Genomic DNA, 25,601 nt, shown 5'->3' on the forward strand with positions numbered 1-25,601 from the left:
GCCCCAGCCCTGAGTAGCAGCAGCTGCTGCCCTGGTTTCTCTCTCTCCCTGGAATCGTGCCCCGTGTTTAATGTTACGGGGAACTCTCTCCCGAGGAAGGGAAGCCTCCTCCCTTCGCTGCTCTTCTTCGTCTTCTTCTTCTTCTTCTTCTTGTTCGGGGGGGGGGGCTCCTTCTCTGCCCCCCCCCCCCAGCAACAAGGTCTCTAGGGGTTGTAAACCAAGCCAGACCATTTAGCACCGTCTCCATGCGTTCCAGTAGCTGGCCATCACCCACTCCAAGCCCTGCGAAAAATATCATCACTATTACTACTACTACTACTACTACTACTACTACTACTGCCCTCCACCCACAGATATCAGGGTGGCTCACAGCCTGAAACTACGGTACTAAGCACATGCTAGAAACTAGAACAAAGGCAAACCAAACCAAGCCAGCAACCCTCCTTCTTCCTTATTTGTGAAACCAGCTTGATAATAATAATAATAATAATAATAATAATTTATACCCCTCCCATCTGGCTGGGCTTCCCCAGCCACTCTGGGCGACTTCCAACAAAGTATTAAAATACAGTGGTCTGTTATACATTAAAAGTTTCCCTATACAGAGCTGCCTTCAGATGTCTTCTAATTGTCAGATAGTTGTTTATTTCCTTCACATCTGATGGGAGGGCGTTCCACAGGGCAAGCGCCACCACCGAGAAGGCCCTGTGCCTGGTTCCCTGTAACCTCACTTCTCGCAGGGAGGGAACCGCCAGAAGGCCCTCAGAGCTGGACCTCAGTGTCCAAGTGTTAATTGCCTATCCAACTAAAAAAGAAAGGCACTGAAGGTTTTTTTGAGATCAATGCAAGCTAAAAAGCATTGCAGGGGGTTGGGCAAGATGACCCGCAGGGTTCCTTCCAATTCTACATTTTTCTGAAAAACACATGCGCACAACCCAACTATGGTCCCTCTGCAGTCCTCACCCCAAGCAGCTGTGTGTGAGACTTGCTCCCCAGAAAGTGTGCCTTGTCTTGCTACCTGTGGTTTCTGGTCTCTCGTCAGCCCCCTCCCCCAATCTATTCATATTCCTTTCTCCCTAACCTCCAATATTACATTTTCCTCTGGTTAAGACTTAAAACAGAAAGCCCTAATCCCCAGCTGTGTTTCTTGCTGCAGTCCTACTGTCTACTCAGAAGTAAGGTCCTATTAGATTCAGCAGGGCTTACTCTCAGGTAAGTGCAGTTAGGGCTGCAGCCTTTGTGACCCAAGTTTTGGGTCCTTTTTAGGTTCAGGATGTCACTGCTTTTCACCCCACCCCCCACAATATTTGAAAATGTCAGCTTTGTACTTAGACACAAATTGGCCGGGAACCTCATTTTCTGTGTCTTTATCAATTTATTTAAAGAACAACGATACGATACGATAATCTTAATCGTCCTTGTCCCATACAGAACAACGAAATGGAAAAAAATCTACACCAGACATTCAAAAACCAACAAGCCTGCTATCCCAGCCTGGTGATTGCTTGAACTTTTTGATATGTGGTGATTTGAATCATGAGGATGAATTAGAAGAACTGCTGAGTCTTGAATGAGTCTTTCTTTGGAATCGAGGACCTAATTAGATTTTCATTTCATTTTGTTCTAAGGGCTTGTTAGAGATAATGTGCACAGCGTGGTGTCAGCTACCCAAAAAAAGGTCGCCAACTCTGGGAAAGGGGGGGGGGCACCGGGGGGATCTTTACACCACAGCGCCAGATATGTTTTAAACATAATCATCTGCTCAAATTCTTGGTACAGATACATTATTTTTCTTAATGAATGGGAAGTTTTTATTGCATATATATCAAAGCAATGTATACAAGTTAACAGATTGGCAGGATTTTAAGAAACATTTGCAATATGATTATAAAGGATAGAATTGGAAACAATAAGATGAATAATATGTATATCCATTCACTACAGCCCGGCGTGGCCCACGTGGCAGACGTAGGAGGCCCTGTGGTCCTCAGTCGGGACGGGCAGCAGGCGGGCGAAGCTGGTGGTGCCGTCGTCAACAGGCTTACCACACCTATCTGCCAATCACCCATTCCCACCACCCTTCTGAGTAATACCCCTCCCCACCCTCTCACTATATAGAAGGGTCTGGTGACTTCTGTTTCAGTGTATCTGAAGAAGTGTGCATGCACACGAAAGCTCATACCAATAACAAACTTAGTTGGCCTCTAAGGTGCTACCGGAAGGAATTTTTTAGCTTGATGCAGTGACACCAGAGAGAGCCATCTTTAAATCACTCAAGAGCTATCACATGGACACACACCCAGACTACCAAAATCAACACAATCACTTCTGCAAATGTCCCCATAAAACACTTCATCACAGTTATTTCCTATCTACTCAAAGGGCCTCTGCTGCACAATGCCAAATGTAACCATTCACTAGACAGCGTCTTAAAAAGCAGAGACATCACCTTGCCATCAAAGGTCCATATAGTAAAAGCTATGGTTTTCCCAGTAGTGATGTATGGAAGTGAGAGCTGGACCATAAAGAAGGCTGATCGCCGAAGAATTGACGTTTTTGAATTATGGTGCTGGGGGAGACTCTTGAGAGTCCCATGGACTGCAAGAAGATCCAACCTCTCCATTCTGAAGGAAATCAGTCCTGAGTGCTCACTGGAAGGACAGATCCTGAAGCTGAGGCTCCAAGACTTTGGCCACCTCATGAGAAGAAGACTCCCTGGAAAAGACCCTGATGTTGGGAAAGATGGAGGGCGCAAGGAGAAGGGGGCGACAGAGGACGAGATGGTTGGATAGTGTTCTCAAAGCTACCAGCATGAGTCTGACCAAACTGTGGGAGGCAGTGGAAGACAGGAGGGCCTGGCGTGCTCTGGTCCAGGGGGTCACAAAGAGTCGGACGCAGCTAAACAACAACAACAATTCACTGATCAATGGATCTACGTACTGGCTCACTGGGAAAACTTCAGAAATTCATATCAAATCACTCCAGTGTTGGATTTATGCGATTCCAAGGTTGTTGAAGGAAATGGCTACCAAGGGGGGGGGAGAAGCTGAGTGATAATCCAGGGGTCAGCAACCTTTTTCAGCCATGGGCCGGTCCACTGTTCCTCAGACCATGTGGTGGGCTCGACTATATTTTGAAAAAATAATAATAATGTATGAATTCCTACGCCCCACAAATAACCCGGAGATGCATTTTAAATAAAAGCACACATTTTACTCATGTAAAAATATGCTGGTTCCTGGACCGTCCGCAGGCCAGATTGAGAAGGCGATTGGGCCGGATCCGGACCCTGGGCCTTAGTTTGCCTGCACCTGGTGATAATCTCTGGCATCCTGATACCTGAGTGCCAGACAGGTAGCCATTCCGGAAACAATACCCAGATGAAGACAAAAGATGAACTTGGCTGGGAAAGAGGGACATGTAAATATCTCTTTTGCATACTTGATGGGTGGGAGGTGGCAGTCAAAGGGGGGGGGGCAAGCCCTGATGCTCAGGTTTCTGTCGCCAGACCCTCCCAATGTGTGATGTCCTTATGATGTAAGTGTGATGTAGTTTTAGGGGTGTTACTAGTAACTTTTGGAAACTGTTAAATGTTTGGGTCCTTGAATGAATGCATGAATTTTATTATTACGGTCACAGACCAGTTCCGGCTCACTTACAATATCAGGAAAATCATAAAACACAACTGGAATACATTGAACTGCAATTGAGTATAACAGAGACAATACAGTTAAAAATATATATTAAATCGTGATCACTAAAATATAATCTAAAATTGTCATTTAAAACCTTAATCATTTTGGTAGTACAGCTTGTTCCCTAAGTTTTATGGCAGTCACACAGAATATGGCCAACCTGAGCGTGATCTCTAGGTCCTTGTCCTCTACCAGGAGTTTTAGACATTGAAGTTTGGACCCATTTGGAGATTTTTGCATAGCAGGGGTAACAAATAACGGAGTGTATATCCCCGTAGAAATGGCAGCATAACAAGACATGAGAGACAATTTCCACCTCCATCGAGCTGCAGGGGCAGACTCATTCCGCGTATTATGGTTTACCCTCGAATCTGCCCTGCAATCAGCCAGATGGCAGCACGTTGAATCTGTTAGGATATTTCCGTTCCACCTTAAAAGGGAGCAGGATGTTTGTGTCACAGCCTGCGTATTTCCTGTTCACAGGATGTTTCTGTTGTGTCTTTGTTTTCGTCTCTCTCTGTGCCGGAACACTGAAGCAGGCAGTCATGTTTTTCTTTGTTCTGATCAACGCAGAAATAAACTTGTAAATAATGCTCTCCTGAGTGCATCTTTCGCTGTGAATTATCTGCTGATAGAGCGTGCATCGGCTCTGGAATGTGGGAAGCTGTTTCTGGAGCTCATGTCGCTAATTGCTGATACTGCGTGTCTACGGGAGATCAATGGACGTCCGGAGACGACGTGGAGTCAAGATGGACTTTGTCTCCCTGGCAGTATCCCAACAACAGGTTTCGGGCCCAGATTCACGGCACTTTCAGGAGAGTAAGACTGCGACAGACTGCTGAGGTATGTGTGGAAAAGTCAAGGCTTTTCGTTGCCGCGGCAGAGTGCCTTTGATGCCCGGCAGACTAATTGGCCTGGGGAGTCGAGCCAAGCAGCCAAGATAAGAAGCCTCTGAAGTGAATAAGGCTCACGGCTCAAGTGAAGAGCTGGAATGGAGTTTTTCCAAGCTTCTCAAGCTGCTGAGTGCCCAAAGCTAAATGGGCAGAATTATGGGACCTGGGCTGTGTGGTGTGAGAGTTTACTACGACAGTTTGGAGTGTGGCATACTGTATGTGAAGCCCCTCCAGTTCCTCTGACAGATAGATGGAAGGCCCAACATTCAAAGGCCATAGACGTAATAGTCTTGTCCATCTCTCTGGAGGAAATTAAAACGCTGGCTGGCAACACCACTGCACGTCAGATGTGGAAAGCTTTGAAGATAGCCCATCTGCCAGTCATCCCAGCCCAGAGTTTGACTGCGTCGGAGGTCCTGGCTGTTTCCCAGAATACGAGTGAATGCAGGGATGCTGAGGGCACCGGTTGCAAGCTGCAGGGGGAGCTGAATGTGATGTCATCCCAGGCAGCATTCCAGCCTCCAGGGGGAGCCAAGGAGTCAGCAGCTGAGAGCTCTGTTTCTTGTGAGAACCAAGGTCATCGCCTTTGCAGAGGCCGGAAGGCCAGAGGTAAACAGAGACAGATGCCAGAAGCAGAAGGGGGGTGGAAAGCCCAAGCCAGGGAAAAACAAGGTTTTGTTTGCTGGCAGTGCTTCTCCAAAGGCTAAAGGCAAGTCTGATGGCCGGGAGCAGGGGGGCAAGCAGCTTGAAGCTTTCCTGACTGAGAAGGGAATTCAGCATAGCCTCTCAAGTCCTGGATCCCCATGGGAGGTTTGTGAGCAAGCAACTCAAACATTGCTGCAAGGACTGAAAACATTGTTGCATGATGCCAATCTCCCTGATAAGTTTTGGGGGGAGGCTCTGTCGACTTTTGTTTACACTTTTAATCGCAGACTGTCATCACCTGTTGGTTGTACTCCCTACGAGAAGATGTTTGGTAAGAAACCTAATGTCAAGCACATGAGAATCTTTGGTTCTGACATGTGGGTACACACCCCACAAAGCAACAAGCTTGGGAAGCGTGGGGCACATGCTTTGTTCATTGGGTACGAAAAAGGAGCATACAGGGTATGGATGACTCACTCTAAGTCCATTAAGTTCACAAAGAGTGTTGAGTACAATCCTAAGTGGGGGGGAAACGTGGGAATTTTCCAGAGTTACCCAGAGGAAGATGAAGGTGATGTGAAAAAGGCAGATAATGTTGAGAAAGCTGAGGAAGCTGAGGATGATGATGATGATCAGAGTTTGGATTCCAGCTCAGTGGGCGGCGCTGCTGCTGATGTCAGCGACAGTGACTACAAGCAGACTACAAGAGCGCAAAGGCCTCAGTCAGACCATCTGATGCGTCTGACAATGAACTAGAAGAACCACTGTTCACCATTGGTCATTTTTCTCCTAAGAAGGAGGAGATGAGTCCAGAAGACTTGCGTCTAGTACGCAGATCTGAAAGGGCGACAAAGGGCAGACCTCCAAAGAGATTTGCTGATGAGTTTGCTAAGATGGCAACTGCTGTTCTTAGTAGCTCAGAGAAGGTGTGGGAACCTTCAAGCTTCAAAGAGGTTCAGGAGTTAACCTCTAAAAATGCTGAGCCTTGGCTTAATGCCATGAAGGCTGAAGTTGATTCCTTGAACAGGAACCAAACTTGGGAATTGGTACCGGTAGTCCCAGGAATGAGACTGGTTGGCAGCAAATGGGTCTTCAAGGCCAAGACAGACCAGAATGGCAAGGTTGTCAGACACAAAGCCAGATTGGTTGCCAGAGGTTTTTCACAGGTACCAGGACAGGATTTCCACGAGACCTACTCACCCACTGTCAAATATGAGAGCATTCGGCTGATGCTCAAGATTGCTGTGGAGGAGAAACTGCATGTTTCCCATCATGACATTAATACAGCTTTTTTGTACGGGATTTTAGGGGAGGAGCTGTATATGCTTCCACCTGATGGAATGCAGATACAGAAGGGAATGGTCTGTAAACTGCGGAAATCCTTATATGGTCTCAAGCAGAGTGCCAGGTGTTGGAACACAAAACTCACTTAGACGTTGCTTTCTCTAGGTTTTCACCAGGGCAAGGCTGATCCATGTGTGTTTGTCAAGGAGGAGGGGCAAAACAAACTGTATTGTTTATGTTTTGTTGATGATCTTCTGATGTTTTGGAAGAATCAGGCTTTGTACCAAAGCACCCTAGCTCAGCTGAAGGAGCACTTTGACATGAAGGATCTTGGTGAGGTATCCAACTATCTTTCTCTGCAGGTGGAGAGGGACCAAGCAGGTAATTTTCTGGTACCCCAAACACAGAAAATTGCTGATGTATTAACCAGGTTGAATTTGGTTGATGCAAACCCAGCAGACACACTGATGGTGACAGGTTACCAGGTACAGTGGTGCCTCGCAAGACAAAAAGAATCCGTTCTGTGAGTCTCTTCGTCCTGCGGTTTTTTTCGTCTTGCGAAGCAAGCCCATTAGCGGATTAGCGCTATTAGCGCTATTAGCGGTTTAAGGGCTATTAGCAGCTATTAAGGGATTAGCGGCTATTAAAGGATTAGCGGCTATTAAAGGATTAGCGGATTAGCTGCTAAAAGGCTATTAGCGGCTTTGTGGATCAGCTGATAAGCGGCTTAGATCAGCTGTTAGGCGGCTTAGATCAGCTGTGAAGCGGCTTAGCAACAGCTGTGAAGCGGCTTAGGGGCTGGGGGAAAAGGGGGGAGGGAAAAAAACACCGCAGAACTCACAAGACATTTTCGTCTTGCGAAGCAAGCCCATAGCAAATTTGTTTTGCGAAGCACCTCCCAAACGGAAAACCCTTTCGTCTAGCGGGTTTTCCGTCTTGCGAGGCATTCGTCTTGCGGGGCACCACTGTAGATAGTACTGCTGAAGCGTTTTCTGACACTACGCTGTACAGATGCATTCTAGGCAAGTTGAATTTCATTGCTAGATGCTCAAGACCGGACATAGCTGTAAGCACTAACCTGCTTAGCAGACATGCTAATAATCCTACTGTTCAGGATTGGAAAGCTCTGAAGCACATAGCCCGCTATTTGAAAGGGACTTTGCACTACAGGCTGAGGTTCACCAGTCAGAAGACTGGAGGTCTTGAAATCTTTGCAGATGCTAGTTTTGGAAGTGACACCACAGATGGTACAAGCACTTCTGGAGTATGCTACATGTACAACCACTGTCTGTTTGACTGGTTGTGCAAGAAGCAGACAACAGTGAGCCTAAGTTCCTGTGAAGCAGAACTCAATGCTCTGTCATTTTCACTCATGGATTGTGAATGGTTGATTTAAGAACATCAGAGTTTCTGTGAAATGTCCTGTACGAGTGTATCAAGACAATAGATCATGTTTGGCTTTGCTGAACTCAGAGAGTCGCAAGCAAAGAACCAAGTACTTGCAGATTAAGCTACATTGTGCAAGAGAGTGTATTCAGAAAGGACTTATTCGGGTGTCCTACATGGCAGGAAATGAAATTCCTGCTGGTCTGTTGTCTAAGGTTGTTAACAGAGAACAACTTAAGGTTTATGTACAGAGGTTGCAATTGGGTTGAACCACAGGTACTACAGGTTACACGGAAAGGGGGAGGATGTTAGGATATTTCCGTTCCACCTTAAAAGGGAGCAGGCTTTGAGTCACAGAGTCTGTGTATTTCCTGTTTTCACAGGATGTTTCTGTTGTGTCTTTGTTTTCGTTTCTCTCTCTGTGCCGGAGACACTGAAGCAGGCAGTCATGCTTTCTCTTTGTTCTGATCAACACATAAATAAACTTGTAAATAATGCTCTCCTGAGTGCATCTTTCGCTGTGTGCTTTATCTGCTGATAGAGCGTGCATGGCTCTGGAATGTGGCAAGCTATTTCTGGAGCTCATGTCGCTAATTGCTGATACTGCATGTCTACGGGAGATCGATGGACGTCCGGAGACGACGTGGAGTCATGAAGGACTTTGTCTCCCTGGCAGTATCCCAACAGAATCTAGCGAGGGTAAATGACAGTGTGCATTCGGGCATTTGTAATTTTGACAAATAATTTGCTGGTGTAAATCCTCTCCCATTATATTTTATTGCTGGGTGTTTATTCATCTCGCTCACGTGGCATTGCAGTTCCACATTAGATTATTGCTCTAGCTTTCTCATAACCTACAGTTATCAGGGTGTTATGTACTGAGTTGAATAGGCAGCAATCTGATTGGTCCTAGAACAATAGGGTCCAGAATGCAGCAGTCTGATTGGTCCACAGAAGCCACCCAATCCAGCTCCAGGTGGAAGTGAATCCGCAATCTAATTGGCCTACAGATGAATCCCGGAATTAGCCAATCACGTGGGGCCCATTGTGTAAATAATGTATATAAAGCAGACATTTCGGGGGAACTTCCATTCCTCCTCACCACTATGAGCTGAATAAAGAGCATGAAATCCACTCTCGACTCCGAGTATATTTCACAGGGCCTGTGGGGAAAATCCCACGCCTCTTAGCTTTTCATGCAGTGTAGCTTTCCATTTGGGTTGGTAGGAATCCAGTAGGGTTAAGGGTGCCAACCCAACAGGGGAAAAGTTAAGTTTTAACCAAGAATGGATCTTCAGAATCCATATCCGAGCGCTAACAGGGATTTGCCGGACCTCCAGGCGGACAGCTATGTTAGACACACAAGAAGGGATCCCTAGCAGACAACAATAGAACTTAGTTTGGAATGATTCTAAGGGAGCAAGGTTCGAGAAGCTGCAGATTGGAGAGCCATATGCCAGTTGTGTTAATATTTTTGCAGCAAAGACCTGGAAGGCTGCTGGGAGCCTGTAGATGTTGGTTAGTTGTGTATAAGGGTTGGAAGTATGACTCCCAAGCCCCAACAGAGATATTCCACTTCGGAGGGGGAAGTTTGGGTTCTTCTTTGTTCGGGGCTTCCATCTTGTTTCACCTGGTGGCAGGTGGGGGTCCTGTGGCGACACTTCTTTAATAAAGACCAAGCCTGCTGGCTGCTCTTTTGCCCTGATACTCCTAGCTGGTGTCTTTGCTTTTCTCCAAGGGACAAAAGTTTTTAACTGCCTAAAGTTTCTCCGTTCACATCCCTCTTCAATTGGCAAGTTTGGGCTGAGTTCTCCAGCTGGGGAGTGGGCGGATTCTTTTTCATGGAATAGATTCACAGAAGGGACCCCGAGGGTCATCCAGCCCAACCCCCTGCTGCAATGCAGGAATCTTTGGCCTCGAATCCACGACGCGGAGATCGAGAGTCTCCTGCATTACCGACGGAGTCATTTCCTCCAAAGGGACTGGTACCCTCCTAATATTGCAACAGACTTTTAGTCGGCTACTGAGCAGGTGAAATATAATAATAATAATAATAATAATAATAATAATAATAATACATTATTTACACCCCGCCCGCACATCTGGGGGCAGGGCACGAGGCTGCTGTCTTGATGGCCTCTGAGCCCAGAATCACAGAGAACTCTGCACATGCCCTGGACCATCCGGATTCTGGGAGGGAGGGAGAGCGGCCAGCTGGCTGTGCTCAGCTTGCGAAGGGTTAAATCGAACAGAGCTGGAGTCCTAGAGAGGACAGGAAGTAGACGGCAGGGGGCGGGTCCTCCAGAGCAGAGTCCCCTCCCTCCCGGCCTCTCTTGTCTCCTCCCCGTGCTGCCTCGGTTTCCCTCCTGGGAAGAGTCCGGTGAGTCTCCTTTCTCTCTCTCCCCCCTTGGGGTGCCTGGGGGAGAAGGGGGTCCCAGGGCTGCAGGGGGAGCCCGACCCCCAAGTCTGGGAGCAGAGGGTCCTGCTGCCCCCTGGAAATGGGGGAGCCTCTCTGGGCTGGGCCAGGCCTGGGGCTCCTCCGGGAGCGAGAGGCTGAGCTGCTGCCCTGGGCTTGCCAGGCTGCCCCCAGGAGGCAATGCAGGGGGGGAAGGAGGGGGCTGGGGGGGAGGAGGGGGCTGGGGGGAGGGGGGGCTCTGGGGGGAGGAGGGGGAGGAGGGGGCTCGGGGGGGAGGGGGGAGGCATGGGGGTCCCTGTTCAGATCATGCCTGGTGGGGGGGGAGACCCCCAAGTCAGGGAGCAGAGGGTCCTCCCTTGTCCTCTCTGCCAAGCCAGGGAGGGGCCAGTTTGCAGGAGTGAAGAAAGACAGTCAGTCAGGTTACCCTAAAACTCTTTGTGACCACCCCCCCCCCCGCCTAGCCAGGCCTCAAAGCCTCAGAAATGGGGCTTCTGTTGGGAAGGGGCTGCCCCATTTGTGCTTCTCCAGGGGCAGGAGAATATCTAGGGCAGGAGAATCCCTGCAGGGCCTCTGAGGCTCCCTTTCCTTCTTCCTCTCTCCCAGGACCCTGCAGCTTCTTTTGGCTCCTTGACTCCTCAGGAAGGATGAAAGAGACGGATCCTGCAAAGCTAGCAAGGATGGAAGGGGGAAGATGGACGGTTGACCTGGTCCGGCTGTCTCCTGCATCCCTCCTCTCAACCTCTGAGCACTCCCTCCCAGGGACCTCTGAGAGATCTGGTGAGTCCTAGGGGAGGGGAGATGGGGACAAGGATGGATGGAGCCAGAGAGGAATTGGGGCTTGCACAGCTAGGGGGTGGGGGGAGGCAGGCAGGCGGAGGGAGATGGAGAAGGGGAGCACCTTTTCGGGCTCCCCCACCTCCCTGCCTGCACCTTTGTCATCTGCAGGGAATTTGAGCTAGGAATAGATCACAGCTCCCCGCCCAAAGCAATGTATTGGCAGCTCAAAATGTCTAGAACCAGTTCTGTGATCTGAATGCCTTACCAATGTCAGACACTGATCCGTCACACATCACTAGAATCCACGACTCTTTTTAAAAAAAATTGGTTTCCACATATTGCATTACAATAGAGATGTACCAAAGCCAACACCATTTCCTCCCCATCCCCCCCCCCCCACATTTACATTTCTATTTCCTCAATCCATCGTAGCCACGAGTCTTTAAAGGAGCCTGATCCTGCTTTGCAGATTGAACGCAGATGAGGCCTCCATGTATTATTCTTTTATTTTCTTTTGGGAATAACTTTTTATTTGCTTTTAAAAACAAGGAACATAGGAATAATAAAGCATGTAGACCAAGTCTTCTCATGTCATTTCTATGTAAAATAGCAGAATAAATTTGCCGGAATATCTATAACATATAGTTCATCATTAGTGCTCAGTGTATGAGTTCTGGGTCCATGAATTGCTTTCAACTGAAAAAAAAGGGGAAACAGGAGAGAACAGAGAACATTCAACATCGCAGAGCCAAATGCCCAGACTGGAGCTCTTGTGGCCGTTGTGCTTAGATTAAGTGAGCAATAGTCATTTCTCCTCTTCGGTTACCAATGAAACAACACAGAGTTGGTCTCCTCATGAAAATGGGAGGGAGGGGGTTCAAAGTGAAGAAAGAGATTTACGTATACATTTAAATTTAGACCAACCAGATTGAGATAACTTCTGATGGGGAGCGTTCAGGTGAAGATGTTGCTGTTTGTTTCACAGACGAGGCGTGGACGTTGCTGGATCCTGACCAGAGAGCTCAGCATAAATAATAATAATAATAATAATAATAATAATAATAATAATAATAATAATTTATTATTTATACCCCGCCCATCTGGCTGGGCTTCCCCAGCCACTCTGGGCAGCATCCAAATTTTTTTTTTAAATACTGTACTACATCAAACATTAAAAGCCTCCCTAAACAGGGCCGCCTTCCGATGTCTTCTAAAAGTCTGGTAGTTGTTTATCTCTTTGACATCTGGTGGGAGGGCATTCCCCAGGGAGGGCGCCACGACCGAGAAGACCCTCTGCCTGGTTCCCTGTAGCCTCACTTCTCGCAATGAGGGAACCGCCAGAAGGCCCTCGGTGCTGGACCTCAGGGTCCGGGTAGAACGATGGGGGGAGGAGACACTCCTTCAGATATACTGGACCGAGGCCGTTTGGGGCTTTAAACGTCAGCACAAACACTTTGAATTGTGCTCGGAAACGTATTGGGAGCCAATGTAGGTCTTTCAAGACCTGTGTTATATGGTCTTGGCGGCTGCCCCCAGTCACCAGTCTAGCTGCTGCATTCTGGATTAGTTGTAGTTTCCGAGTCACCTTCAAAGGTGGCCCCACGTAGAGCCCATTGCAGTAGTCCAAGCGGGAGATAACCAGAGCATGCACCACTCTCGTGAGACAGTCAGCGGGCAGATAGGGTCTCATCCTGCATACCAGATGGAGCTGGTAAACAGCTGCCCTGGACACATATTTGACCTGTGCCTCCATGGACAGCTGTGAGTCCAGAATGCCTCCCAGGCTGCGCACCTGGTCATTCAGGGGCACAGTTACCCCATTCAGGACCAGGGAGTCCTCCATACTAGCCCGCCCCCTGTCCCCCAAAAACAGTACTTCTGTCTTGTCAGGATTCAACCTCAATCTGTTAGCCGCCATCCATCCTCCAACCGCCTCCAGGCACTCACACAGGACCTTCACCGCTTTCACTGGTTCTGATTTAAAAGAGAGGTAGAGCTGGGTATCATCCGCATACTGATGAACACCCAGGCCAAACCCCCTGATGATCTCTCCCAGCGGCTGCATGTAGATGTTGAAAAGCATGGGGGGTTAAGGACAGAACCCTGAGGCACCCCACAAGTGAGAGCCCAGGGGTCTGAACACTCATCCCCCACCACAACTTTCTGAACACGGCCCAGGAGGAAGGAGCGGAAACACTGTATGACAGTGCCCCCAGCTCCCAGCCCCTCAAGACAGTCCATAAGGATGTTATGGTCGATGGTATCAAACGCCGCTGAGAGGTCCAGCAGAACTAGGAAGCAGCTCTCACCTTTGTCTCTAGCCCGCCGGAGATCATCAACCAGTGCGACCAAGGCAGTTTCAGTCCCATGGCGAGGCCTGAATCCCGATTGGAAGGGATCCAAATGGTCCGCTTCCTCCAGGCGTGCCTGGAGTTGTTCAGCAACCACTCGCTCATTCACCTTGCCCAAGAATGGAAGATTTGAGACTGGGCGATAGTTGGCCATTGTGGCCACATCTAAAGATGGTTTTTTAAGAAGCGGTTTAATAACTGCCTCTTTCAGCGGGTCTGGGAAGGCTCCCTCACGGAGGGAAGCATTCACCACCCCACGAAGCCCATCGCCCAGTCCTTCCCGGCTAGCTTTTATAAGCCAGGATGGGCAAGGATCAAGGAGACAGGTGGTTGGTTTCACTCGTCCAAGCAGCCTGTCCACATCCTCGGAGGTAACAGATTGGAATTGATCCCACACAATTTGACTAGACAGGACTCTAGCACTCTCCCGCTCCGGCCCTGCTCCCATGGTGGAGTCTACCTCTTCCCAAATCTGAGCGACTTTATCTGCAAAAAAATCTTGCAAAATCATTGCAGGAGATCATGCGGCCCGTACTGGGCCCCGATGTAGCAGGTGGTTCCGCTAAATTGCGAAACACCTGAAAAAGTCTCCTGCTGCTGTTCTCTGCAGATGCAATAGAGGCGGTGAAGAAAGTCTTCTTCGCCATCGCTATCGTCACTTGGTAGGCTCGCCATTGAGCTCTAACCCGTGTCCGGTCAGCTTCAGAATGAGTTATCCGCCAACGGCGCTCTAGCCGTCTCAATGATTGTTTCATTGCCCTCAGATCCGTGGAAAACCACGGGGCTGTCCCGGCTCCATTCAATCGGAGAGGGCCCTTTGGAGCCATACTGTCAATAGCCCTGGTTAACTCTGCATTCCAGCGGGCCACCAGGGAATCGGCTGAAAGGGCATCAACATGGGATAAAACATCCCCTACCATTCTCTGGAAACCATTTGGATCCATTAAGTGGCGGGGGCAGACCATCCGAATCGGTCCCACCTCCCTGCAGAGGGGAAGGGTCGCGGAGAAGTCCAGTTGCACCAGGAAGTGATCTGACCATGGCACACCAGGTCCAAGGCATGTCTGCGGCTATGGGTTTGGCCAGACGTATTCAGGGACAGCCCCATGGAGGCCATGCTTTCCACAAGTCCTGAGCGGCCCCTTGTAAGGTCGTGTCGGCATGGATATTAAAATCCCCCAGAACAACCAAGCTAGGTGTCTCCAGGAGAACATCCGCCACGACCTGAAGCAGCTGAGGCAGGGAATCCTTGGTGCAGCGGGGAGGTCGGCACACCAAAAGGAATCCTGTACTGCCTCTATTGCCCAACTTCCAGAACATGCACTCAGAAAACTGGGTCTTCCCAGTAGGGTGCCTGGTGCAGACTAATAACTTCCTAAAAATCACTGCAACCCCCCCCTCCCTGCCCACAAGGCCTGGGTTGCTGTGCGTAAGAGAAACCTGGTGGGCAAGCAGCGGCAAGGACAGGCCCATCTGCTTCATCCAACCAAGTCTCTGTTACACATGCCAGGTCAAGTCCTCCATCCATGATCAAGTCATGGATGGCAGTGGTTTTGTTCATCATTGACCTGGCATTGCACAGCAGCACCTTCAGGTCATGTGGGTATCCCTTGCTGATTCTAGTATCCATCCAGTCAGGACCAGACCCGGAGGCAGGGATAGTCCTCAGACAAGGACTAAACCTGCCTCCTCTGTACTGACAAGGTCTGGTCTTAGCGTAACTCCTCCTCCTACCAGTGATCACTGAGATCGCTTGTCCCAGCGCATCCCCCCCGTGGAACATGCCCCAGCCATTTTGTTGGCTGGGACCCACTCCCCGGCAGCCCTGACCCCTCCCCTTACGAACAAAATAAAACCTTAAAAAAAAATTTAAAACAAAAAACTGTAAAAATTACATAAACACCCAAATCAAACAAATTCCCAGGCCCAAGCAAACATCCACCCAACCCCCCCCCATACAAAAAATTCAAAAGAAAAATTTTAAAACATTTTAAAAAGAACTCTGCGCCCCCCTGAGTCCTCCTGGACAGCAGCAGCAGTAACAGCAACCGTAGTTGTGAGGCCTGTCAGGCCCCGCCCCGGGCCAGGTGGTGAGTGGCAAGAGCAGGGCCCTCAGGCACTCACCCAGGGGAGTCCTCCTGGGCAGCAGAGCAGTCCTTTTGAGGCTTGAGGCCCCGCTCCGGGCCAGGTGGTGAGTGGCAAGAGCAGGGCCCTCAGGCACTCACCCAGGGGAGGTCAAGGAGAAGTCAAGGAGGAGAATCGTGGGATCATGGACTCTCTCAGTAAGGATCCCTGTTGGATCATAACATGTGGTGATTGGAGATGGAGTGGATTCCATGATTGAGCCACAAAAATATCCATCCCAGATAAAAGCCAAGCAATATCTCAGTTAATACCCGGAAACAAAAACAGTGAAAACTATAGGACGGCCTCACATCTCATTCTCTTCAGTTCTTCCTCTGTCACAAGCATTCGTTAACATTGTTCAATAATCTGGAGCTCCCATTTCCTCCTGAGGCTCTGATTAGCTTCTCTCTTGATTGCAGAGAGAGCCAGTGTGGTGTAGTGGTTAAGAGCGGTAGTCACGTAATCTGGGTAACTGGGTTCGTGTCTCCGCTCCTCCACATGCAGCTGCTGGGTGACCTTGGGCCAGTCACAGTCTCTCAGCCCCACTCACCTCACAGAGTGTTTGTTGTGGGGGAGGAAGGGAAAGGAGAATGTTAGCCGCTTTGAGACTCCTTAAAAAGGGAGTGAAAGGCGGGATATCAAATCCAAACTCTTCTTCTTCTTCTTCAGATGGTGATGAATTAGAAGGGAAAAACAAGGGGGAGCACAACAGAATCCACATAGCGGAGAAGTCATATAAATATTCAGAGTGTGGAGAGAAGATCGGTCAAAGCTCCCAGTCCACCTCCCATCAAAGAAAAAGCTTCATTCGAAGGAATAGCCTCACTTCACACGAAACACCACAGAGTAGGGAGAAATTGTATCAGTGCAGAGAATGTGGAAAGAGCTTCAGTCAGAGGGCCCAACTCACTTCCCATCAAAGAATTCATACAGGGGAGAAACCCTATCAGTGCTTCGAATGTGGAAAGAGCTTTCGTCTGAGTAGTAATCTCACTCGCCATCGAAGAATTCATTCAGGGGAGAAACCCTATCAGTGCTTGCAATGTGGGGAGAGCTTTAGTCACAGTGGTAAACTCACTTCCCATCGAAGAATTCATACAGGGGAGAAACCCTATCAGTGCTTGGAATGTGGAAAGAGCTTCAATCGGAAGGATAATCTCACTTCCCATCAAAGAATTCATACAGGGGAGAAACCCTATGAGTGCTTGGAATGTGGAAAGAGCTTCACTAATAGCTCCCATCTGACTTCCCATCGAAGAATTCATACAGGGGAGAAACCCTATCAGTGCTTGCAATGTGGGAAGAGCTTTCGTCTGAGTAGTGACCTCGCTTCCCATCAAAGAATTCATACAGGGGAGAAACCCTATCAGTGCTTCGAATGTGGAAAGAGCTTCAATCGGAAGAATAATCTCACTTCCCATCAAAGAATTCATACAGGGGAGAAACCCTATGAGTGCTTGGAATGTGGAAAGAGCTTTCGTCTGAGTGGTGAACTCACTTCCCATCAAAGAATTCATACAGGGGAGAAACCCTATCAGTGCTTGGAATGTGGGAAAAGCTTCAGTTACAGCGCCAATCTCACTTGCCATCGAAGAAGTCATACAGCGGAGAAACTCTATCAGTGCTTCGAATGTGGAAAGAGCTTCAATCGGAAGGATAGTCTCACTTTGCATCACAGAATTCATACAGGGGAGAAACCCTATCAGTGCTTGGAATGTGGAAAGAGCTTCAATCGGAAGGCTAGTCTCACATTGCATCACAGAATTCATACAGGGGACAAACCCTATCAGTGCTTTGAATGTGGGAAGAGCTTCAGTCAGAGGGCCCAACTCACTTCACATCAAAGAATTCATACAGGGGAGAAATCCTATCAGTGCTTTGAATGTGGAAAGAGCTTCAGTCAGAGGGCCCAACTCACTTCCCATCAAAGAATTCATACAGGGGAGAAACCCTATCAGTGCTTGGAATGTGGAAAGAGCTTCAGTCAGAGGGCCCAACTCACTTCCCATCAAAGAATTCATACAGGGGAGAAACCCTATCAGTGCCTTGAATGTGGGAAGAGCTTCAGTCAGAGGGCCCAACTCACTTCCCATCAAAGAATTCATACAGGGGAGAAATCCTATCAGTGCGTGGAATGTGGAAAGAGCTTCAATCAGAAGTATAGTCTCACTTTGCATCAAAGAATTCATACAGGGGAGAAACCCTATCAGTGCTTGGAATGTGGAAAGAGCTTTCGTCACAGTGGTAAACTCACTTCCCATCAAAGAATTCATACAGGGGAGAAACCCTATCAGTGCTTCGAATGTGGAAAGAGCTTTCGTCTGAGTAGTGATCTCACTTCCCATCAAAGAATTCACACAGGGGAGAAACCCTATCCGTGCTTGGAATGTGGAAAGAGCTTTCGTCAGAGTGGTGAACTCACTTCCCATCAAAGAATTCATACAGGGGAGAAACCCTATCAGTGCTTCGAATGTGGAAAGAGCTTTCGTCAGAGTGGTAAACTCACTTCCCATCAAAGAATTCACACAGGGGAGAAACCCTATCAGTGCTTCGAATGTGGAAAGAGCTTTCGTCTGAGTAGTAATCTCACTCGCCATCGAAGAATTCATTCAGGGGAGAAACCCTATCAGTGCTTGCAATGTGGGGAGAGCTTTCATCACAGTGGTAAACTCACTTCCCATCGAAGAATTCATACAGGGGAGAAACCCTATCAGTGCTTGGAATGTGGAAAGAGCTTCAATCGGAAGGATAATATCACTTCCCATCAAAGAATTCATACAGGGGAGAAACCCTATGAGTGCTTGGAATGTGGAAAGAGCTTCACTAATAGCTCCCATCTGACTTCCCATCGAAGAATTCATACAGGGGAGAAACCCTATCAGTGCTTGCAATGTGGGAAGAGCTTTCGTCTGAGTAGTGACCTCGCTTCCCATCAAAGAATTCATACAGGGGAGAAACCCTATCAGTGCTTCGAATGTGGAAAGAGCTTCAATCGGAAGAATAATCTCACTTCCCATCAAAGAATTCATACAGGGGAGAAACCCTATGAGTGCTTGGAATGTGGAAAGAGCTTTCGTCAGAGTGGTAAACTCACTTCCCATCAAAGAATTCACACAGGGGAGAAACCCTATCAGTGCTTCGAATGTGGAAAGAGCTTTCGTCACAGTGGTAAACTCACTTCCCATCGAAGAATTCATACAGGGGAGAAACCCTATCAGTGCTTCGAATGTGGAAAGAGCTTCAGTCAAAGCACCAATCTCACTTCCCATCAAAGAATCCATACAAGAGAGAAAACGGTTTAGTGTTTGGAATGTGGGAAAAGATTCATTCATGGCCCACCAAATAATTCATACGGGGTTGAAAGCATATCAGCACATGGAATGTGTATAAAATTTCACTTGTTAAAAAGTCAATTTAAGATCTCACACCAGGCTGAAGATTCAGAATCTAGTCCAACCCCTTCCAGAAATCTCATTTCAAGCATCCATGACAGGTGGCCATCCAACTTCTTCTTAAAACCCCCCAATGACGGTCCACCCCCTTCAGAGAGAGTTCCTTTTCACTGTCAGCTCTTTCTATAAGAGAGACAATATAAAAAAAGACTTTGGAGAAGACTTCCGGTGTGATGGCCTATGGCGGTTGGCTGCTTTCCCAGGACACTGGCCCCCAGTCGTGCAATTAAACAAGGTGAATCTGGGGGTAATTATCAGAGTACAGCAGAAGCAGACTCTGGTTGGAATGCAGCCTCAAGAAGATAATAAGTCCACAGAGCGACGAGCTGACTCACGCAGCCGTATCCTTCAGCAAAAGTCAGATGCAAGGACCAGAGGGGAGGAGGAGGAGATATAGAAATCGCTCCCGTTCTCACACAACAATACATTAGGTAATTAGGCAATTAAAGTCACAGTGTCACACTATGAGATGAAAGAATGAAACACTGCAGTAGTGACACCTACTTCATGATTTGGCAAGCCTCATGGAGAAAGAGTCAATTAATGAAATGGAATGCAAGTGAAACTTCATTAAAAAAACTTGAGAATTTGATGTGTAATGGTGCGGTCCTTTGTGGAGGGCTCTAATTATTATTGGCAAGGTATCAGCTTGTTTGAAGATATGGAGAGACTTTGTTGAAATACAGTCTTACCAGAGAATGAGGCTGTAATTTCAACTGCGTCACACACCATCTTCTCTCCCTTTTTTGTTATTGTTTGAGTCTAGATAGAGAGTAATCTGGCGTCCTGCCAAAGCTCTGGCAAGACTCCAGCTTCTCCTTCCGTCCAACTCTCTCAATAACGATCTGGCGTCCTGCCAAAACTTTAGCCGATCATCAAAGCTCAAACTCCATTTCCTTCCATAGGAATACAGTGTATTCCAGTTGTAATCCATAAGTATAATCCCATTCTCTTTTATCCCCTCTTGCTTTTTATCAGTTTGTTAGCATTCGGGGGTGTGTGCGTGCTGCGGAATCATTTATGTTGCAAACATGATATATATATATAAAGAAAGAGTAAAGGCTCCCACCCCATACCATATTTTACATCGAAGGAAGTCTTTTTTGCAGTTTGAAACGTTTTTGCTTTCTATCAGTTTATGATCTTGTTCCTTCTGTTCCAGCACAGGTCTGTATATTAGTTCTAATTTCACTCAAATAAACAGAAGTACCTCTGCTTCTTAATGGCTGAGTAGGAGGGCTACCAATAGGCAAAGTGATTTTGCTTCCTCTCAGATTCCATGTTGGAGCAAGAGCCAGGTATCGAGACAATCTGCGAGTGAAGCTCACTTCCCCCTCGGGCCCTGGGGGGAGCTTGCAAGGACAATTACCCTCCAATCATCCTTCTTTATTCTTTGCTATCAATCTCTGCTATCATGGGGGCAGCATCCATCAAGGCAGACCGGAACCAGAAGCCCCATTTCTAAACATCTCCATTGATTTCCATTTCATTTTTTTTTTGCTCCTTACCCCACTTCATAAGGCTGGCATGGTCTGCACAGTAATGACCTAGAGTAGATCCCATTGTAGTGATGTATGGAAGTGAGAGCTGGACCATAAAGAAGGCTGATCGCCGAAGAATTGACGCTTTTGAATTATGGTGCTGGAGGAGACTCTTGAGAGTCCCATGGACTGCAAGAAGATCAAACGCATCCATTCTTAAGGAAATCAGCCCTGAGTGCTCACTGGAAGGACAGATCGTGAAGCTGAGGCTCCAATACTTTGGCCACCTCATGAGAAGAGAAGACTCACTGGAAAAGACCCTGATGTTGGGAAAGATGGAGGGCACAAGGAGAAGAGGACGACAGAGGACGAGATGGTTAGACAGTGTTCTCGAAGCTACAAACATGAATCTGACCAAACTGCGGGTGGCAGTGGAAGACAGAAGTGCCTGGCGTGCTCTGGTCCATGGGGTCACGAAGAGTCGGACACGACTGAACGACTAAACAACAACAAGATCCCATTGTACTCAGTGGGGTTTATGGACAGAACTTGGTGCAAAAAACAGTCACCACCCTGTCCCCAAGCCTGAAAACTGCAGCCCCAGAGTTCTTAACCTGAAGCACTATTTCTGGGTTAGCGGAGTCTGTAACCTGAAGCGTATGTGTCAGGGCTGGCTCCGGGTCCCAGCTCACCAAGGACCAACGCTAGCCGAATGTACAGTATCAAAGTCTTTATTGAAGAATAGTCTCCATTTACAAGTCTCAGCGTCCCAGCCCTACGTCTGGACTTTAGACCGGCGAAGCTCTGTCTGGATCTCCACCCCCTGTGCACCAGTTTAAGACTCTAATCTTACTCCACCTCTTCCTTCTCTCTCTCTTCCTCTGGGTCTTACTACCCCCCGGGGTCTCATTCCTCCTGGACTCTTCCGACGCAGAGCTTGACCCCTCTGACTCCTCCCCCTCTCTTCGGCGGGCTTTAGGACCTGGCTCCCTACCCGGGCTGCCCACCTTGCCGCCCTCCTGTACATTTGAACTTGGCGCGCGCGCGCGTTTTACTTTCCGGATGACCGTTTCCTCGCTCCCTGACGAGGGTGTGGCCACTCCTGCCTCACGTTCTCCCTCTGCCTGCGCGCTCCCTGATCCCGATGCCTTGGACTCCTCCCCCCTACTGCACTCTGGGGGGGACGCTGGTCCGGATTTCCAGCTGCTACTCTCTGAGTCCCCTCTGGCCCCTTCTTCCCGAGGTGTCCCCCTGGGCACTCCCCTTGCCCTGACCATGGGGGCCCCTTTCTGTGAATCCTCCGAGTCACTGGAGAGACTCAGAGACCTTGGACTACTGTCGCCGCTGACATTTCCTTCCGACTCCTCCCCCTCGCTCTCCGTTTCTTCCCTCTCCTGTGACTCTGCTCCTGAACCCCTGACAGTATGTAACCTGAAGCATATGTAACCCGAGGTACCAGTGTACAAGATTAAATATGTTTTCGGCTGGGGATGCTAAAACGGCGCAAATGATGCCCATTAGAAAAAAAGGGGTCCCTCTCAAGGGGGGCTGCAGACAACCGACAGATTACAACTTTGGAATATTTCACACAGGAAACCACATCAGCTTGCATGGACTTTTGTCGTATATGGATTTATAAAAGTGAAGGTGAATCTTTGATCTTTGTAAGCTTCCCTTAGGGCCCAGGGGGAGCAAGCTTGGATTCTAGAGGAACCGAACAATTATTAACTGAAATATATCCCACGGTGTGGTCTCTTACAGAAGATTCTTTGGTCTGGGAAAATATCAGTCCATTAAAATACATTACACGTGTCTTAATTTTAACTAAACAAAGGAAAGCTGGAAGACAGCCCAGAGTCCTGGAAGGTAAGACGGTGGAACGAAATAGGGCCTTCTGAGGAGGGACTGCACCGGAAACAATTGATGGACAAGAAGAAGAACAGAATTTTCATCTTGCATGTTAATTTACATGTAGATCTGTTAAATATGATGAAAGTTGCATACCAGTGGCTGTCAAGATAAGATAAAGGATTAAGATTGGTAAAATGTTGGGAATAAATAAAAGAGAGAAAAGTAGGAACAAAAACAAAAATAAATAAATAAACCTCATCAATCTGTGACTTTTGTCTTCTGGGTTTCTCTGTTGTTATTCTGTCTCACAGCTACAATAAACCTACCATTAATATTGTGGACTAGGCATTTCTTCGTCAGAGGGCAAAAAAAAACCAAATTTACCAGGGGATCAAATACTTTCCCCCCTCACTCTAGATGTTTACACACACACCTGGCTCTCGTTTGGAGGAGGAGTGAGAGACGGAGGCGCTTTACTTCTAGAATGGCATTTCCACGGCACCTCCTTTCCTCCCAGGAGCTCCTCCTTCCACAACCCTGCCAGGCTGGCCGCTTGCCTTTCACCCCCTTTCCAGCACTGCATTGTTTGGTGTGGCAGCACCTGCCCTTTGGAACTCCCCACCTCTTGCAATAATAATAATAATAATAAAATTTATTATTTATACCCCGCCCATCTGGCTGAGTTTCCCCAGCCACTCTGGGCGGCTCCCAATCAAGTGTTAAAAACAATACAGCATTAAATATTAAAAACTTCCCTGAACTGCCTTAAGATGTCTTCTGAATGTCAGGTAGTTGCTTATCTCTTTGACATCTGATGGGAGGGCGTTCCACAGGGCAGGTGCCACTACCAAGAAGGCCCTCTGCCTGGTTCCCTGTAGCCTCACTTCTCGCAATGAGGGAACCGCCAGAAGGCCCTCGGCTCTGGATCTCAGTGTCTAGGCTGAACGATGGGGGTGGAGACGCTCCTTCAGGTATACTGGACAGAGGCCGTTTAGGGCTATAAAGGTCAGCACCAACACTTTGAATTGTGCTCGGAAACGTACTGGGAGCCAATGCAGATCTCTCAGAACCGGTGTAATGTGGTCCCAGTAGCCACTCCCAGTCACCAATCTAGCTGCCGCATTCTGGATTAATTGCAGTTTCTGGGTCACCTTCAAAGGTAGCCCCATGTAGAGCGCGTTGCAGTAGTCCAAGCGTGAGATAGCTAGAGCATGCACCACTCTGGCGAGACAGTCCGCGGGCAGGGAGGGTCTCATCCTGCGTACCAGATGGAGCTGGTAGACAGCTGCCCGGGACACAGAGTTAACCTGCACCTCCATGGACAGCTGTGAGTCCAGAACATGCACTCAGAAAACTGGGTCTTCCCAGTAGGACGCCTGGTGCAGACTAATGACTTCCTAAAAATCACTGCAACCCCCCCCTCCCCGCCCACATGACCTGGGTTGCTGTGCGTAAGAGAAACCTGGTGGGCAAGCAGCGGCAAGGACAGGCCAATCTGCTTCCTCCAACCAGGTCACACATGCCAGGTCAAATGCCCCATCCACAATCAGGTCGTGGATGGCAGTGGTTTTATTCATCATTGACCTGGCATTGCACAGCAACACTTTGCACAGCAACACTTTAGCGTATCTCCTCCTCCTGCCCGTGATCACTGAGATCCGGTGTCCCAATACACCCCCCCCCCCCATGGAACCTGCCCCAGCCATTCTATAGGCTGAGGCCCACTCCCAGGCAGCCCTAACCCTTCCCCTTAAAAAGGAAAATACAAACTATCTTAACAGAATAAGGCCCACCCAGCACTCACTAGAGCAGCCTGCTTGTGCCTTTGCTAGACTCTTTTCAGGCACCTGCTAAAAGCATTCTTGCTTAGGAAGCCGAAGTAATTTTAATCTCTTTTAATATTTTAGCTTTTCTATGTTTTAAAGTAGGCTTGTTGATTTTTCTTGATTTTACTTCTGTTGGGGTTTTATTCTTTTTTGGATTGGTAAACAACTTTGCAGGTTTTTTAAAATAAATTTTATGAAATAAATAAACAATAAATATATATAAAACAACACAAGCCGAAACACAATGCATCCTGTAGATTTAAGCATCTCTCCACAGTGGCCTACTTGTTATCAGAGGCCCAGAATCCACATTCCTTTGTAAGAAAATGTGAAATAAAGTCAAAACATTTTTGCAGGCAAAAAAAAAGTTCATTATTGGGGAGGTGACAAAAACTTTTCCACGCCAGGTACCCCCTGACCTTGTTATGCCCCTACCCTGGGTGCAGGGAGGGGCATGGGGGTCCCTGTTCAGATCATGCCTGGGGGGGGGGGAGCAGAGGGTCCTCCCTTGTCCTCTCTGCCAAGCCAGGGAGGGGCCAGTTCGCAGGAGTGAAGAAAGACAGGTTACCCTAAAACTCTTTGTGACCCCCCCCCCCCCCGCCTAGCCAGGCCTCAAAGCCTCACCTCAGGCACTCTCAAAGCTTTTCCCCCCTTCTAAGGCTAAAAGCATTAGCTAAGCATAACAAAAAGACTGAAACGAAGGTGGAGAACAGAGTCCTTTGCTTCTCAAAGCCTTTTTGCTTCTAAGGCCAGTGGCCTTGTTAAATCCAGATTGCACCTTTCTTTCCGGGAACTATGCCAGAACAGGAGAATGAGACATATCTGAACACTCTGAAACCCCCTTTGGTTTCTCACCCCCTTTTCCTGGGAACAGTCCAAACTAGTCCCAAGACAGGAGCTTTCTGTTCATGCTCAGGAGACATGGGGCAGAACTACTTTTCAGAAGGAGGAGAAAGGGGAGGGAACTGGAAGGGGAATATATGCTCTGTGCAAATGGCTGTGAACTCGTGCTTGTTTGTGAGTTATCACACTTGCTCCTTCTACCAGTTCATGGATGGTAGAAATAAAGCTTTTTCTCCGAAACTATTCCTTGAGTGTCTGTTGACTCCCATTTTCCCTTTCCCGGGCACAACATTTTTCCCACCCGAGGGCAAAGCCTCATACGGCTACAGGAGGACTGCAGCTGCTCTTCCTTGGGATCCAGATGCTGCCTTCCTTTGGGGGGTGTTGCCGGAAAAATCCGAGGGCTCCCTTGGACAAAAAGTAAAGACACCAACCAGAGTAAATTGGAGCAAATCAGCAGCCTGTAGGCTTGGCCTTTATTGTACTGTTGCAGCAGGGTGTTCCCCTCACTCGCAGGAGAGAGGAAAGACCCAGAACAATGGTGTGCCAGACCTTATAAAAACTTTTGAAATTC

At 48.2% G+C, this 25,601-nt stretch overlaps 2 protein-coding genes across 10 annotated transcripts in view; both read left to right on the forward strand.

Annotated features, from left to right (window-relative positions):
* LOC310670133 (uncharacterized protein) overlaps positions 1-18,922 on the forward strand; it is a 140,995-nt gene extending 122,073 nt beyond the window's left edge. For 3 of the 6 annotated variants that reach the window (XM_083424832.1, XM_083424833.1, XM_083424831.1), the window contains exons 2-3: positions 10,923-11,096; positions 16,244-18,922. In XM_083424832.1, coding sequence (XP_083280958.1) covers positions 10,964-11,096; positions 16,244-18,876 — 2,766 coding nt within the window. In that variant the 5' untranslated portion in view covers positions 10,923-10,963 and the 3' untranslated portion in view covers positions 18,877-18,922. Of the gene's footprint in view, positions 1-9,894; positions 10,284-10,922; positions 11,097-15,458; positions 15,730-16,243 lie in introns of those variants that run through there. The other 3 variants (XM_083424830.1, XM_083424829.1, XM_083424834.1) reach the window with 3 other exon arrangements.
* The window catches only part of LOC310670420 (uncharacterized protein), a gene marked incomplete at its 3' end in the record, with an annotated part of 164,634 nt that overhangs the window by 88,365 nt on the left and 50,668 nt on the right, over positions 1-25,601 (forward strand). The window contains exon 1 of one of the 4 annotated variants that reach the window (XM_083425765.1): positions 10,698-10,716. The exons of 2 other annotated variants lie outside the window; for them this stretch is intronic. Of the gene's footprint in view, positions 1-10,697; positions 10,717-24,715; positions 24,734-25,601 lie in introns of those variants that run through there. One more of the 4 variants, XM_083425764.1, reaches the window with a different exon arrangement.

Source organism: Podarcis tiliguerta (assembly GCF_965153285.1).
Source record: "Podarcis tiliguerta genome assembly, chromosome: 2".
NCBI classification, from domain to species: domain Eukaryota; kingdom Metazoa; phylum Chordata; class Lepidosauria; order Squamata; family Lacertidae; genus Podarcis; species Podarcis tiliguerta.